The sequence below is a fragment of the Anabrus simplex genome, chromosome 1 (assembly GCF_040414725.1).
Source record: "Anabrus simplex isolate iqAnaSimp1 chromosome 1, ASM4041472v1, whole genome shotgun sequence".
Taxonomy (NCBI): Eukaryota; Metazoa; Arthropoda; class Insecta; order Orthoptera; family Tettigoniidae; genus Anabrus; species Anabrus simplex.
This window is the reverse complement of record NC_090265.1, coordinates 1,026,896,284-1,026,908,383: the sequence shown is the minus strand read 5'-3', so window position 1 is coordinate 1,026,908,383 and position 12,100 is coordinate 1,026,896,284. Positions and strand designations below refer to the sequence as shown.

General features: G+C 38.9%; 1 protein-coding gene across 1 annotated transcript in view; it reads left to right on the top strand.

Annotated features, from left to right (window-relative positions):
- The window catches only part of LOC136857861 (uncharacterized), an 83,393-nt gene that overhangs the window by 23,684 nt on the left and 47,609 nt on the right, over positions 1-12,100 (top strand). The window contains exons 10-11 of the mRNA XM_068225183.1: positions 1,839-1,970; positions 2,816-2,948. Coding sequence (XP_068081284.1) covers positions 1,839-1,970; positions 2,816-2,948 — 265 coding nt within the window. The remainder of the gene's footprint in view (positions 1-1,838; positions 1,971-2,815; positions 2,949-12,100) is intronic.

The following is a 12,100-nucleotide window of genomic DNA, read 5'->3' as shown; positions in this document are numbered from 1 at the left end:
ATGGCTGAGATTTAATGAATTTTGTCGGGTAAACACCAAATGTATCACCAGAGATCTTTTACATGCCGACATCGTACGACATGGAGTGTTGAATGGACTTTTTTCCGCCCTTCTAAAATCCGACTACCTCTGCCGGGTTTGAACCCGCTATCTTGGGATCCGGAGGCCGACACTCTACCACTGATCCACAGAGGCAGCTACTAATGTTAGTATATTTTACTTATGTGAACTACAGGCTGTAGAACCATTTCTTTATACCGAGTAAGTGGCTGTGAGGTTTGGATGACGTAGCCATCAGCTTGCATTTGGGAGATAGTGGGATCGAACCCCACTGTCGGCAGCCCTGAAGATGGTTTTTAGTGGTTTCCTATTTTCAGAGCAGACAAGTGCTGGGACTGTACCTTAATTAAGGCCAGGGCAGCTTCCTTTCCGCTCCTAGCTCTTTTCCGTCGTCACCATAAGACCTAAAGACGTAAAACAAATTGTCAAAGAAAGAAACCTTAATTTAATACATGAAATTTACCATTAAATTAATTAATTCGTAAACATGGGCAGTAAAAACAACAATTATTTAGAAGGAAATATTTTCTGATGGAATAGCTCAGAGATCCTAGAGTATGTTACTAACATACGGTATTTCGGAATATTTTCAGCGGAAGGATTAAGTGAATTTATTGCGAAAACCCCGTCCATCCGCAGAAAAATACATATTCAAATGGACAAAATAATTTAAAATAATGTTTTCGTGTTATAAATATCTGAACTTCATTTTTGTAAATAGTGATGAACGTAGGTTAAGAAGGCAACATTTTCTATAAATACACTTTATGTTCATAAAAACCAGAACATCTCAATAGACTAGAGATAGGAAGTTTATATTCACAGGATATGTGCAGTAGTATGTTCTGCAGAAATTAGCATTTGAACCATGTCGGCCCTCAGGTTCAAGGTCCACATATATATCTCCGCGTACCACCACCGACTGGCAAAATGTGCCTGCGGCTCTCGTTGTCGCTATAAACCGAAGGTAATGGATCAGTTTGACTTGAGCAGACGTGCAGGATGCCTCGCAGACGTATGCGAGAACCGTACCGTCAAATTAGTGAATTTAAAAGAGGGCGCATTATTGGCATGAGAGAACGTGATGCATTCATCCGGGAAATGGCTGCTCGTGTGGGACGAATTGTGTCGGCAGTGCAACGGGTGTGTATAGAATGGTTCACAGAAGGCCGTAGAACACGAGGAGATGGGTCTGGTCGAACCACAAGTCCACCCCCCGAGAAGATCGACACCTCATCCGAATAGAGTTGCAGGAGTGATCTGCGTCCTCCTCGGCTCTGACACAACAGTGGAACAATGTAACGCATCGCATTCTATCAGGAGTGACAGTCTGTCGCCGTTTATTAAGTTACCGGCTCGTCGTCCACTTCTCCACCTTCATTTGACTAATGTGCACAAACATGATAGGCTGTAATGGTGTGTGGAACGACGCCACTGGGGACAGAAATGGCATCAGATAGTGTTTTCGGATGAATTCAGGTTGTTTGGATAGCCGCATTTTCGTTCGCCGCAGACAGGGGGAGAGGCATCACATTGACTGCATTCGCACAAAACATACAGCGCCAACTCAAAGCCTTATGGTGTGGGGTGCTATTGAGTACAATCACAAATCACATGTGGTGCGTGTCCAGGGCACTGTGACCAGTTTGATCTACGTGAATGGCATCCTGCGACCCGTAGGCATACCCTTCCTGTACGACACCCCAGACGCCATATTTTAGCAGGACAGTGTGCGACGACATGATGCTGCATGAACACATGCTTTCTTATTGTCACAGGATGACAGACTCTTGCTCTGGCCCACACGATCACCGGACTTGTCGCCAATCGAAAATGTGTGGAATATGGTGAAACGACGGGTGTGGCGCTATGACCCAATGCCAACCACCAAAGATGGACTGTGGAAACAGGTGGATGTCTTATACTTATACGCGTCGATGCCATCACGCATGGAACAAGTTATCAGTGCCCATGGGAGACCCAGTGCCTACCAGGCAACAGGACACGTGCGAAGTTAGGTGACTGAAATTCTAATCGTTTCTGCAGATCATAATAATGAACATGTCCTTTAAATAACAACTTCCTATCTCTAGTCTTTCAAGGTGATCTGTTTTTTATGAACATGAGTGTTAATAGCATAAATATCTGAATTTTACTATCTACCAACGATAGGTGAATTATCCAATTAAGTACAACCAAAGGAGGAAAGCGAAGATATTGAATCTGGTAGAATTAATGTATCAGCGAATGAAAGAAATAGATACTCAGAATCGTAAACATGAAACATTCCTTAAACCTCGCAAATCTGATATCGACAGGGAGCAATAATTGACCAAAGGAAGACAATACAAAAATAATGACGTAAGGAGTTTAACACAAGTGAACAAAATTTATTGCAGACTCAGCTATATCCTCATGGCCGTCACTTCACGATCACATGTTGAAGGACCATAGACAGATTAGGCTGACTTCCCACACGTGGTTCTTGACAAGATGTGCGACGCCACTTACATGAAGTAGCTGCAACAACAACAACAACATCAACGAAACGGCTCTTACAAACAAAAACTTCTCTTAAAACATGAATGAGGAAAGGAAAGCGTTTGGATGCAACTGTCTTCATTTGAGAAGGATCATCCTTCATAGAATTACGATAGAGATAATCAATGAAACTTTTATGACCTAGAAGATTGCCAAATGCTAAGACTTGACATAATAAGATTAGCTGGCGTGTTTCACAAGCAATGTTTTACAGTACGGCGGATTATTTCAAGAGATTTCTAACCTCGTATGTGACAATGTACTGATAAGAATGCAGTATATATTCAGCAGTGCAAGTACTGAAGGAAAAGTCATCCATCAGCTGCGTCTACATCCTAAGATGGGAGGTGAGCATAGTAAATCTCTAGAGGAAAAACATTATTTTTATTATTAATATTGTTTCCTTATAAGATGGGATTCAACATGCTTTACGCAATACCCTTCTAACACCATCATACAATTCATGCAATGTTATGATCATTACTTAAACGTATGAGTAACCTTTTCTAAAATTATCTTACTAAAAAATCTCTGAATCTGAGACTTTACAACTTAAATACCTGTTCGTACCAGAAATAATATCACTACGGATTTCACAGTCTTGTGTATGTGAATTTTAATTTTTGTTGATTATGCAAATTTCTATAGTGAGTGGTAAGAATATATTCACGATATATCCTGCTTGTTGTATTGGGGCGATTGAAAGGAGAACCCCCCAGTGATTCGCGTCCTGGAAGCTTGGGTTTGTGATGACCTATCTGAGTTTAAAATTGCTTCAAATCACTTGTGTCAGGCGTCTCAAGTTCATCTTTTCTGTCTGACCTCCCTTGGTCAACACCCGCTCTCTTCCGATTCGAACGGTATTAGGTTTGTAACGGCCGATGGAGGAATTCATTTCCACGCCCTTCGCAACTCTTCACTTTAATTTCCCGGTACCAAAATTGTTAGTCTGAGTGGCTCAGACGGATAAGGCGCTGGCTGTCTGAGCCTAAGTTAGTAGGCTCGATCCTAACTCAGCCTGATGGTAGCTGAGTTGCTCAAATACGTCATCGCTTTGTCGCTAGATTAACCGATACGTAAAAGAACTCTTGCGGGACAAAATTCCGGCACCTCGGCGTCTCCGAAAACCGTAAAAGTATTTGTTGGGACGTAAAGAACATAGCATTATTATGGTACCACTTCAAAAGATCTAATCTTTTCCGATTTTTTCGCCGATTAGTGCCAAAGCCGATGATACCTAAGTGCACTTTCTCTTAAAACAATTATCGCACCACCAGTTCAGGTAAATATCACTTCAGATACTATGTTCTTTCGAATAGCCTGTGATAATTTCTCTCATTCTATGTAGTTCGGAATGAGTCATATGAATGTATTAGCAGGTAGAAATATTTTATTGTATCCTGCATACGCTGTGACAAATATCAAATCCATTAATGTTGAAATACAATGTTTACACAGAGCTGTATGTTCAATCAGTCAATCAGTCACTACTGATCTACATTTAGGGCAGTCGCCCAGGTGGCAGATTCCCTATCTGTTGTTTTCCTAGCCTTTCCTTTAATGACCGCAAAAAAATTGGAAAATTATTGAACATCTCCCTTGGTAAGTTATTCCAATCCCTAACTCCCCTTCCTATAAACGAATATTTGCCTCAATTTTTCCCCTTGAGTTCCAACTTTATCTTCATATTGTGATCTTTCCTACTTTTAAAGACACCACTCAAAAGTATTCGTCTACTAATGTCATTCCAGGCCATCTCTCCACTGACAGCTCGGAACATACCACTTAGCCGAGCAGCTCGTCTCCTTTATCCCAAGTCTTCACAGCCCAAACTTTGCAACATTTTCGTAACACTACTTGTTTGTCGGAAATCATCCAAAACAAATCGAGCTGATTTTCTTTGGATTTTTCTAGTTCTTGAATCAAGTAGTACTAGTGAGGGTCTCATACACTGGTACAATATTCTAGTTGGGGTCTTACCAGAGACTTATATGCCCTCTCCTTTACATCCTTACTACAACCCATAAATACCCTCATTTCTTTAAAATCATATTTATGTAATTTATTTATGTTATTACCCCAATGATGATATTTCCTTATATTAACACCTAGGTACTTGCAATGATCCCCAAATGGAACTTTCACCCCATCAACGCAGTAATTAAAACTGAGAGGACTTTTCTTATTTGTGAAACTCACAACCGGACTTCTAACCCCGTTAATCATCATACCATTGCCCACCGTCCATCTCACAACACTATCGAGGTCACCCTGCAGGCGCTCACAATCTTGTAACTTATTTATTACTCTATACAGAATAACATCGTCTGCAAACAGCCTTATCTCTAATTCCACTTCTTTACACATATCATTGATATATATAAGAAAACATAAAGGTCCACTAATACTGCCTTGAGGAATTCCCGTCTTAATTATTACAGGGCCAGATAAAGCTTCGCCTACTCTAATTCTCTTAGTTCTATTTTCTAGAAATATAGCCAACCATTCAGTCACTCTTTTCTCTAGTCCAATAGTACTCATTTTTGCCAGTAGTCTTCCATGATCAACCCTATCAAATGCCTTAGATAGGTCAATCGCAATACAGTTCATTTGGCCTCCTCAATCCAGGACATCTGCTATATCTTGATGAAATCCTACAAGCTGAGCTTCAGTGGAATAACCTTTCCTAAACCCAAGCTGCCTTCTATCAAACCAGTTATTAATTTCGCATTTACGTCTAATATAATCAGAAAGAATGCTTTCCCAAAGCTTACATGCAATGCATGTCAAACTGACTGGCCTGTAATTTTCAGCTTTATGTCTATCACCCTTTCCAAAGGGGCTACTATAGCAACTCTGCATTCATTTGGTATAGCTCTTTCAAACAAACAACAATCAAATAAGTATTTCAGATATGGTACTATAGCCCAACCCATTGCATTTAGTATATCCCCAGAAATCTTATCAATTCCAACTGCTTTTCTAGTTTTCAACTTTTGTATCGTACTGTAAATGTCATTGTTATTATAGGTAAATTTTAATACTTCATTAGTATTACTCACCTCCCCTATCTGGATATTATCCTTGTAACCAACAATCTTTACTTACTGCTGACTGAATTCTTCTGCCTTTTGAAGATCCTCACATACACACTCCCCTTGTTCATTAATGATTCCTGGAATGTCCTTCTTTGGATCTGTTTCTGCCTTAAAGTACCTATACACACCCTTCCATTTTTCACTAAAATGTGTATGACCACCTATTATGCTTGCCATCATGTTATCCTTAGCTGACTTCTTTGCTAGATTCAATTTCCTAGTAAGTTCCTTCAATTTCTCCTTACTTCCATAACCTTGTCTAACTCTATTTCGTTCCAACCTTCACCTAGGCTAGGAGAAGTTCGTAACTTTCATGTCACAGATGCAACCTAGGCTTTTTCTGTGTATACACTTCCAAAGATAATCTGTAACAACAGATCCAAGCCTGAATGACGCGCTCAGCAGATTTGACCTTCGCCTTAATATCAAGAAGACCTAATACTTAACAGATTAGACTGCCGGTGATGTTGAAGTCAGTGGTGAATATCTACCGAAGACAGATACCGTCCATTGATAGAATCTCATTACTCTAGGAATACTAACATTAACGCTGAAGTGCAAGCAAGGATAAAATGCTGGATGGATGCGATGCAGAGAGGTAACGGGAGTGCTCTGTGACTAGAAAATGTCGGTACGCTTGAAGTCGAAAATAAACTGTACTTTGGGTCACCCAGTCACTTTACGTCATATTTATAGTGAAATCAAGGGCATTTATTTTTTCAGAGATCTACTGTTAACGATACTGCATAATCTGTAAAATGGTGAAATATGATGGGCAGACTTTCTAAACATTTTACTTAAAAATGCTTGGTTAAATCTTGAATTTTGACGTGGCTCAGAGAGTAAGACAATTACCATTTTGTTAAATTGTTATTTTATAAATGAACTTAACTGCATTTTTCTGCCTACCGTCTTCTAAGCACTACATTCCTAATTTAGTAGAAGTTCGTTGTACGAAACCATGTGTTGATGTGAAGATGTTCTTTAATAATGTAAATATTTAAGTACTTCTTTTGCACCCTTTCAATTAGTACATCTGCATTTTTCACTTAGGGCTCCACATCACGCCCGCGTATTCTAGTTTCTGTCTTACTAAGGTGTTGTACAATTTAATACATCTTTTTGTTTTTAAATGGCTCCACATTTATTCCAAATCGTGAAGTTCCACATGCTTCCGCGACCACCTACTCTGCCCGAAGAGTGAAAATGAGCTGCCGGTCTAATAATGAGCCGAGGTCTTTACATTCTGTTACGGCTCTCAGGTCATCTATCCCTAACTTGTAAAAAATGAAGAGGGTGGGTGCTTTATTCGGGTGAACAAAATGGATACATCTCTTTGAATGTTTAGATTTAATTATTTTTTACTGTCCAGTCCGTTAAGTTATTCATGTATAAGTGAAGATGTTCGTAGTCGTCAATGGTTGAAGTGGCTTTGAATACTTTGAAGTCACTGGCACATAGCAGGCTATCAGAGTAATTCACTCAACCAAGTAGGCCTACATCACTGATATATGCAAATTAAATTAACGGGCCCAAAATAGATCCTTAAATTACTCCTTATATTACCGGGTATTCAATAGAATTATATCTTCCACAGGGAACACATTGTTTCCTTCCACTCACTTAGAAACAGAAAAAAAAAAATGAATGAGGGAACCACGGCTTATGTAATTTATATCGTGATCAAATTTCTGTCCTCATACCGCTTTGGACCGGATTTCTTATTTGTTCTTTCTTGGAATCATCCCGTTCTTAAAAATTTTTAAAATCTCTTTCTATAGTTCCCTCTCCTCTTATTTCATTTCTTTCTAAATCTTTCTTGTTCTCTTGTATCCAGCTTGTGGTTGAATTTTCCCCCGAAAGGTACCTGAATATCTGTTTCTTCAGTCTGTTATCATCACTTCTATAGATATGTGCAATCAATAGCAATCTCATTTTTCTTATTGTTTATGTTAGGTTTTGGATTTACTTGTGCTTCCTACAATGATAGGCTGCCTAAATCTGACAAAGTATACCATATCTCTTGAATATTGAATGTACGTTTAACCATGAAAAGTTTTCTGGAGTTAATCCTTCTCGTATGCAGTACTATAGAGGTAATTTCTAACAATTTGTGTGGATCCTTTAATGGCCAAGACAGCTAAATCGTAGTACAGATTCTTAGGAATGCCCACACTTTTGAAAAGCTCAACTAAGAATTTCGATATGGTTCCTCTTGCTCCGGTGAAAAAGTCCTATAGCCCTTATACAGGAGAGGTATGATTCTTTGAAGTAGCTGATGGTTATTACTTCTTAATTTCTATTGATTTGCTGCTTTAATTGTATTAAAGATTTTCCCTGTGATTCTTCTTTACAATACATCCGTTTTATCTAAACTAGTTCAAAACTAGACATTCCCTTGCATATAGACGTTCTGGTTTCGTCACTGTATAGTAGGGCTTTATTTTAAGATTTTTTTGGTAGATGCTTTTACGTCGCACCGCCACAGATAGGTCTTATGGCGACGGTGGGACAGGGAAGGGCTGGGAGTGGGAAGGAAGCGGCCGTGGCCTTAATTAAGGTACAGCCCCAGCATTTGCCTGGTGTGAAAATGGGAAACCACGGAAAACCTTCTTCAGGGCTGCCGACAGTGGGGTTCGAACCTACTATCTCCCGAATACTGGATACTGGCCGCACGTAAGCGACTGCAGCTATCGAGCTCGGTTTAAGAATTTTAGATAAGGATTTATTATTGTAACCATTCTTAGTGATGCATACGCTTTTCCCATCACATGTAAGCTTTCTTCTATAGCAGATTTTGGTAAACCATCTTCTTGAATTATTTCTCTCAGGTATTTGAATACTTTCTATATTCAACCAATATATGTCGTCAAAACATTTTGAGCGTTTGTATAACTAACCTAACCCAACCCCATGGCACTACAGCCCTGAAGGGCCTTGGCCTACCAAGCGACCGCTGTTCATCCCGAAGGCCTGAAGATTACGAGGTTCATGTGGTCAGCACGATGAATCCTCATTCATGGTTTTCTAGACCGGGACCGCTATCTCACCGTCAGATAGCTCCTCAATTCTAATCACATAGGCTGAGTAGACCTTCAACCAGCCCTCAGATCCAGGTAAAAATCCCTGACCTGGTCGGGAATCGAACCCGGGGCCTATAAGTAAGAGACTGGCACGCTAGCCCTACACCACGGGGCCGGCTTTGAGCGTTTGTATGATTGAAATAAATTTGATTTTTCTAAAGAGATTCCCAAATATGTTTTGTTGGCTATTTCTTCCAAAAGATTGATTTGTGTTGTTGTATCTGCCAGGCTCTCTAAAAGTATAGCAAAATCGTCTGCAAATACCAGGCAATTAATTTCAACACCTGCGTTTATCTCCCCTAGGTTATTGGCGAAATATTATGTTATTTTAATCTTTCATTCCAAACTCTTACAATTTTCTCTAGGATACAGTTGAACAGGATAGGCGATAAGCCATCTTCTTGACGTATGGCTGTATTTATCTTGATAGGATTTGATATTTCGTTTAGAAATTTTACTTTTAAAACTGTGTCTGTATGTGTTTCCCGTATTACGCTTGCTAATTTAGGTTTTACTCCAAATCCCCGTTTCATTTTCTCTAAGGTTTCTCTATCAAAAGAGTCAAAAGCCTTTTAAAAATACGCAATATTAACTATGTCCTTGAAGTTCAGTATGCTATGACGAATTATTGATTTTAAATTAAATATTTGTGTTGCTCAAGGTCCACCATTTCAAAATCTGCCTTGATATTCACCTGATTCCTTGTCAATTATTGTTTCTTCTCTGTTCAGCAATATTTTTTGAGAATATTTTGTAAGCGATGTGCAGCACGGATACTCCCCCATAGATTTTTGATCGTCACATTTTTCATGCAATGGGTGTACGAAGGCCACTTCCCATACTTCTCAAATCTTAACATTTCTCTAAGTATCCTCAAAGATTTACTTAAGCTCTTGAACGATTTTCGGTTGTGAACATTTCAGAGGATTAGCTTTATACAGTCCTCTCCAGTAGCTTTATTTAGGCTGTAAATTATTTATTTAATTTCTTCAACAGTGTGTGGCATGTATTATTCTATATTTTCCGTTGTTTCTGGGAATTTCAACCTATGGTTTGCTTCAAGGCTGATTAAAAGTTGATCAAAATGCTTTATTAGTATTTCGCTCTTGTCAGTATTGTTTAGGCCAATTATATAATTTTCATCTTTAAAACATATACTGGAGGGTTAATAGCCCTTTAATTTACTCTTAAATATTTGATATAAATTTCGGTTGATTGTTATTTTTAACAAGAATCTCTCGAAATTAAATTTCTCATTTAATTCCCCCTATTATTCTTGTGATATCTTTCCCTTGTTGTGTGAATTGTTCTTAGTCGGCGATCGTTCTAGAGCATTTCCACTGTTTCCATTGGTTCGTTCTTCCCGTTAACACATCTTCACGTTTGGCTATCCCAAAATTTTGTGAGCTGCGTTGGTTATTTCATTAGGTAGATCTTGACACTTTCCATGTTCAGTTATTTTTATTTCTTCCTTGAATGCTTATAATGTTTAATGAGTGACTTGTAGCCTGTCTATGTTATATTTCTTAACTATTTCCCTCCTGTGTTTTCTGCGGGGTTGGAATTTGAGTTTAACTTTAGATAAGCAATGATCAGAGTCAAATTCCCTGCTTCTTACTACCTTGACGTTCAAGATGTCTTTATATTGTTCTTTTTCTGGATATGGTTATATGGTCCAGAAGAATTGTATTTAGCATCAGATTTGGAGATATCCGTATGTTAGCTTTTATTGGAAGTTCCTTGAAGGAAATGGACAAAGATTTTACAGATATTCACTGATCTCATTACATTTTGTTCTTTTGTGTGCTGGATATTCTCCTACTATTGGTCTACAAAATTCTTTATATTCCAATTTTTTTGGATCTCACTACATTTGCTTTTGGAAGTTTAGATGGTTTGTAATCTAAGAGCTCCCATGATTCTTCAACTTTATTTAGATTCCTGTTGTTGTCTTCATTTAATGGTGCATAACAATATTAACAAAGGTATACTTTGTATTTTTTGCATTTAATTGCGAGGATAGATATCTCTCGCAGCTACATTGGAATTCTATTACATTGTCTAATTATTTCTATGAACATAAAAGTGGCATTCCTTAATTATTTTGATCGCAAGAGCACTCTTAAGGATTCTGTAATCTTTGGCCTCTGTCACATTCTCATCCAAAAATCTGGTCTCCTGTACCGCTATGATCTGAATTTCACTTCTGTTTAGAAGGAGTTATAATTCTCTTTGTTTACCAAAATTTACAATTCACAATTAGGGTACCTGCAAAAAGATGTGTCTTTTTCTTACTATTTGCTTTACATCGCACCGACACAGATAGGTCTTATGACGATCATGGGGTAGGAAAGGGCCAACTCGCTCGGTTAAACATGTTTTACATGAAACTCACTGTACTTGGACAGCCTGCCCAGCTCTCCCTTGTCTTCCTTGCAAGAAGTCATTCCTGGATTGAACACTTTCTCCGTTATTTACGAAAATATTGGTATTAATTTATTTACCGAGGTTGCACTTTGTTATTCGAAGAGAGATATCAAAAGCTATAGCCTCAATAAAAACACAGTTGGAAGTCCCGGTTACACACTTCCAAATACACAATCTAATGGAGTGCCTTACTTATCTATCAGTCACTCAGCTGCCATCTTGTGATAGTAATAGATTTAGTTCCCTATCCTTCCTTTCTTCACTCATTTTGCATACGGAAACATCCAACAGACATGAAACGGGGAAATAAGATCAAAACACTCACTCCAAACTGTAGCTGGATCAGTAGGTACACATCTACAGGAAGCAAGTTATAAGCAGGTTATCCTCGTGCGCCGTTACTTCACTGGATGCGGTTTTAACATTCGCAGGTAGGATGCATATCTGCCGAACTATCTGACTTGCTGGAAAACGACCCCTAGGTTACCAGCAACAGGTAAATCGAAAGGTCAGGCAAGTGAAAGTTCATATGACTTAGGTAAGGTATTTTCACAACCTATCTACAACTGATCTGAATGCAAACCTGCATCGTGTACAAGACACCTTAAGTCGGCCATGAGAGAGAAGCTGGGACTACTCAGGAAGGCAATGGGGTAGCTGTAGGTGAAAACGTACAACAAGAAGGAAATGGCCCCGGGCAGCGTGAGGGCAAAGTTGTTCGGTATCAGCCAGTTGTTCAGGCCTGATAGGGAAAGGGAGGGTTTTTTGGATGTAATTGTTAATTCACAGAGGCTTGCAGACTGAAAGCTGGAAGGGATAACAGTATATAGTGAATATGTATGTATGTATGCACTGTAGCATGATGGCGGGTAGGAAATAATCACAAAACAC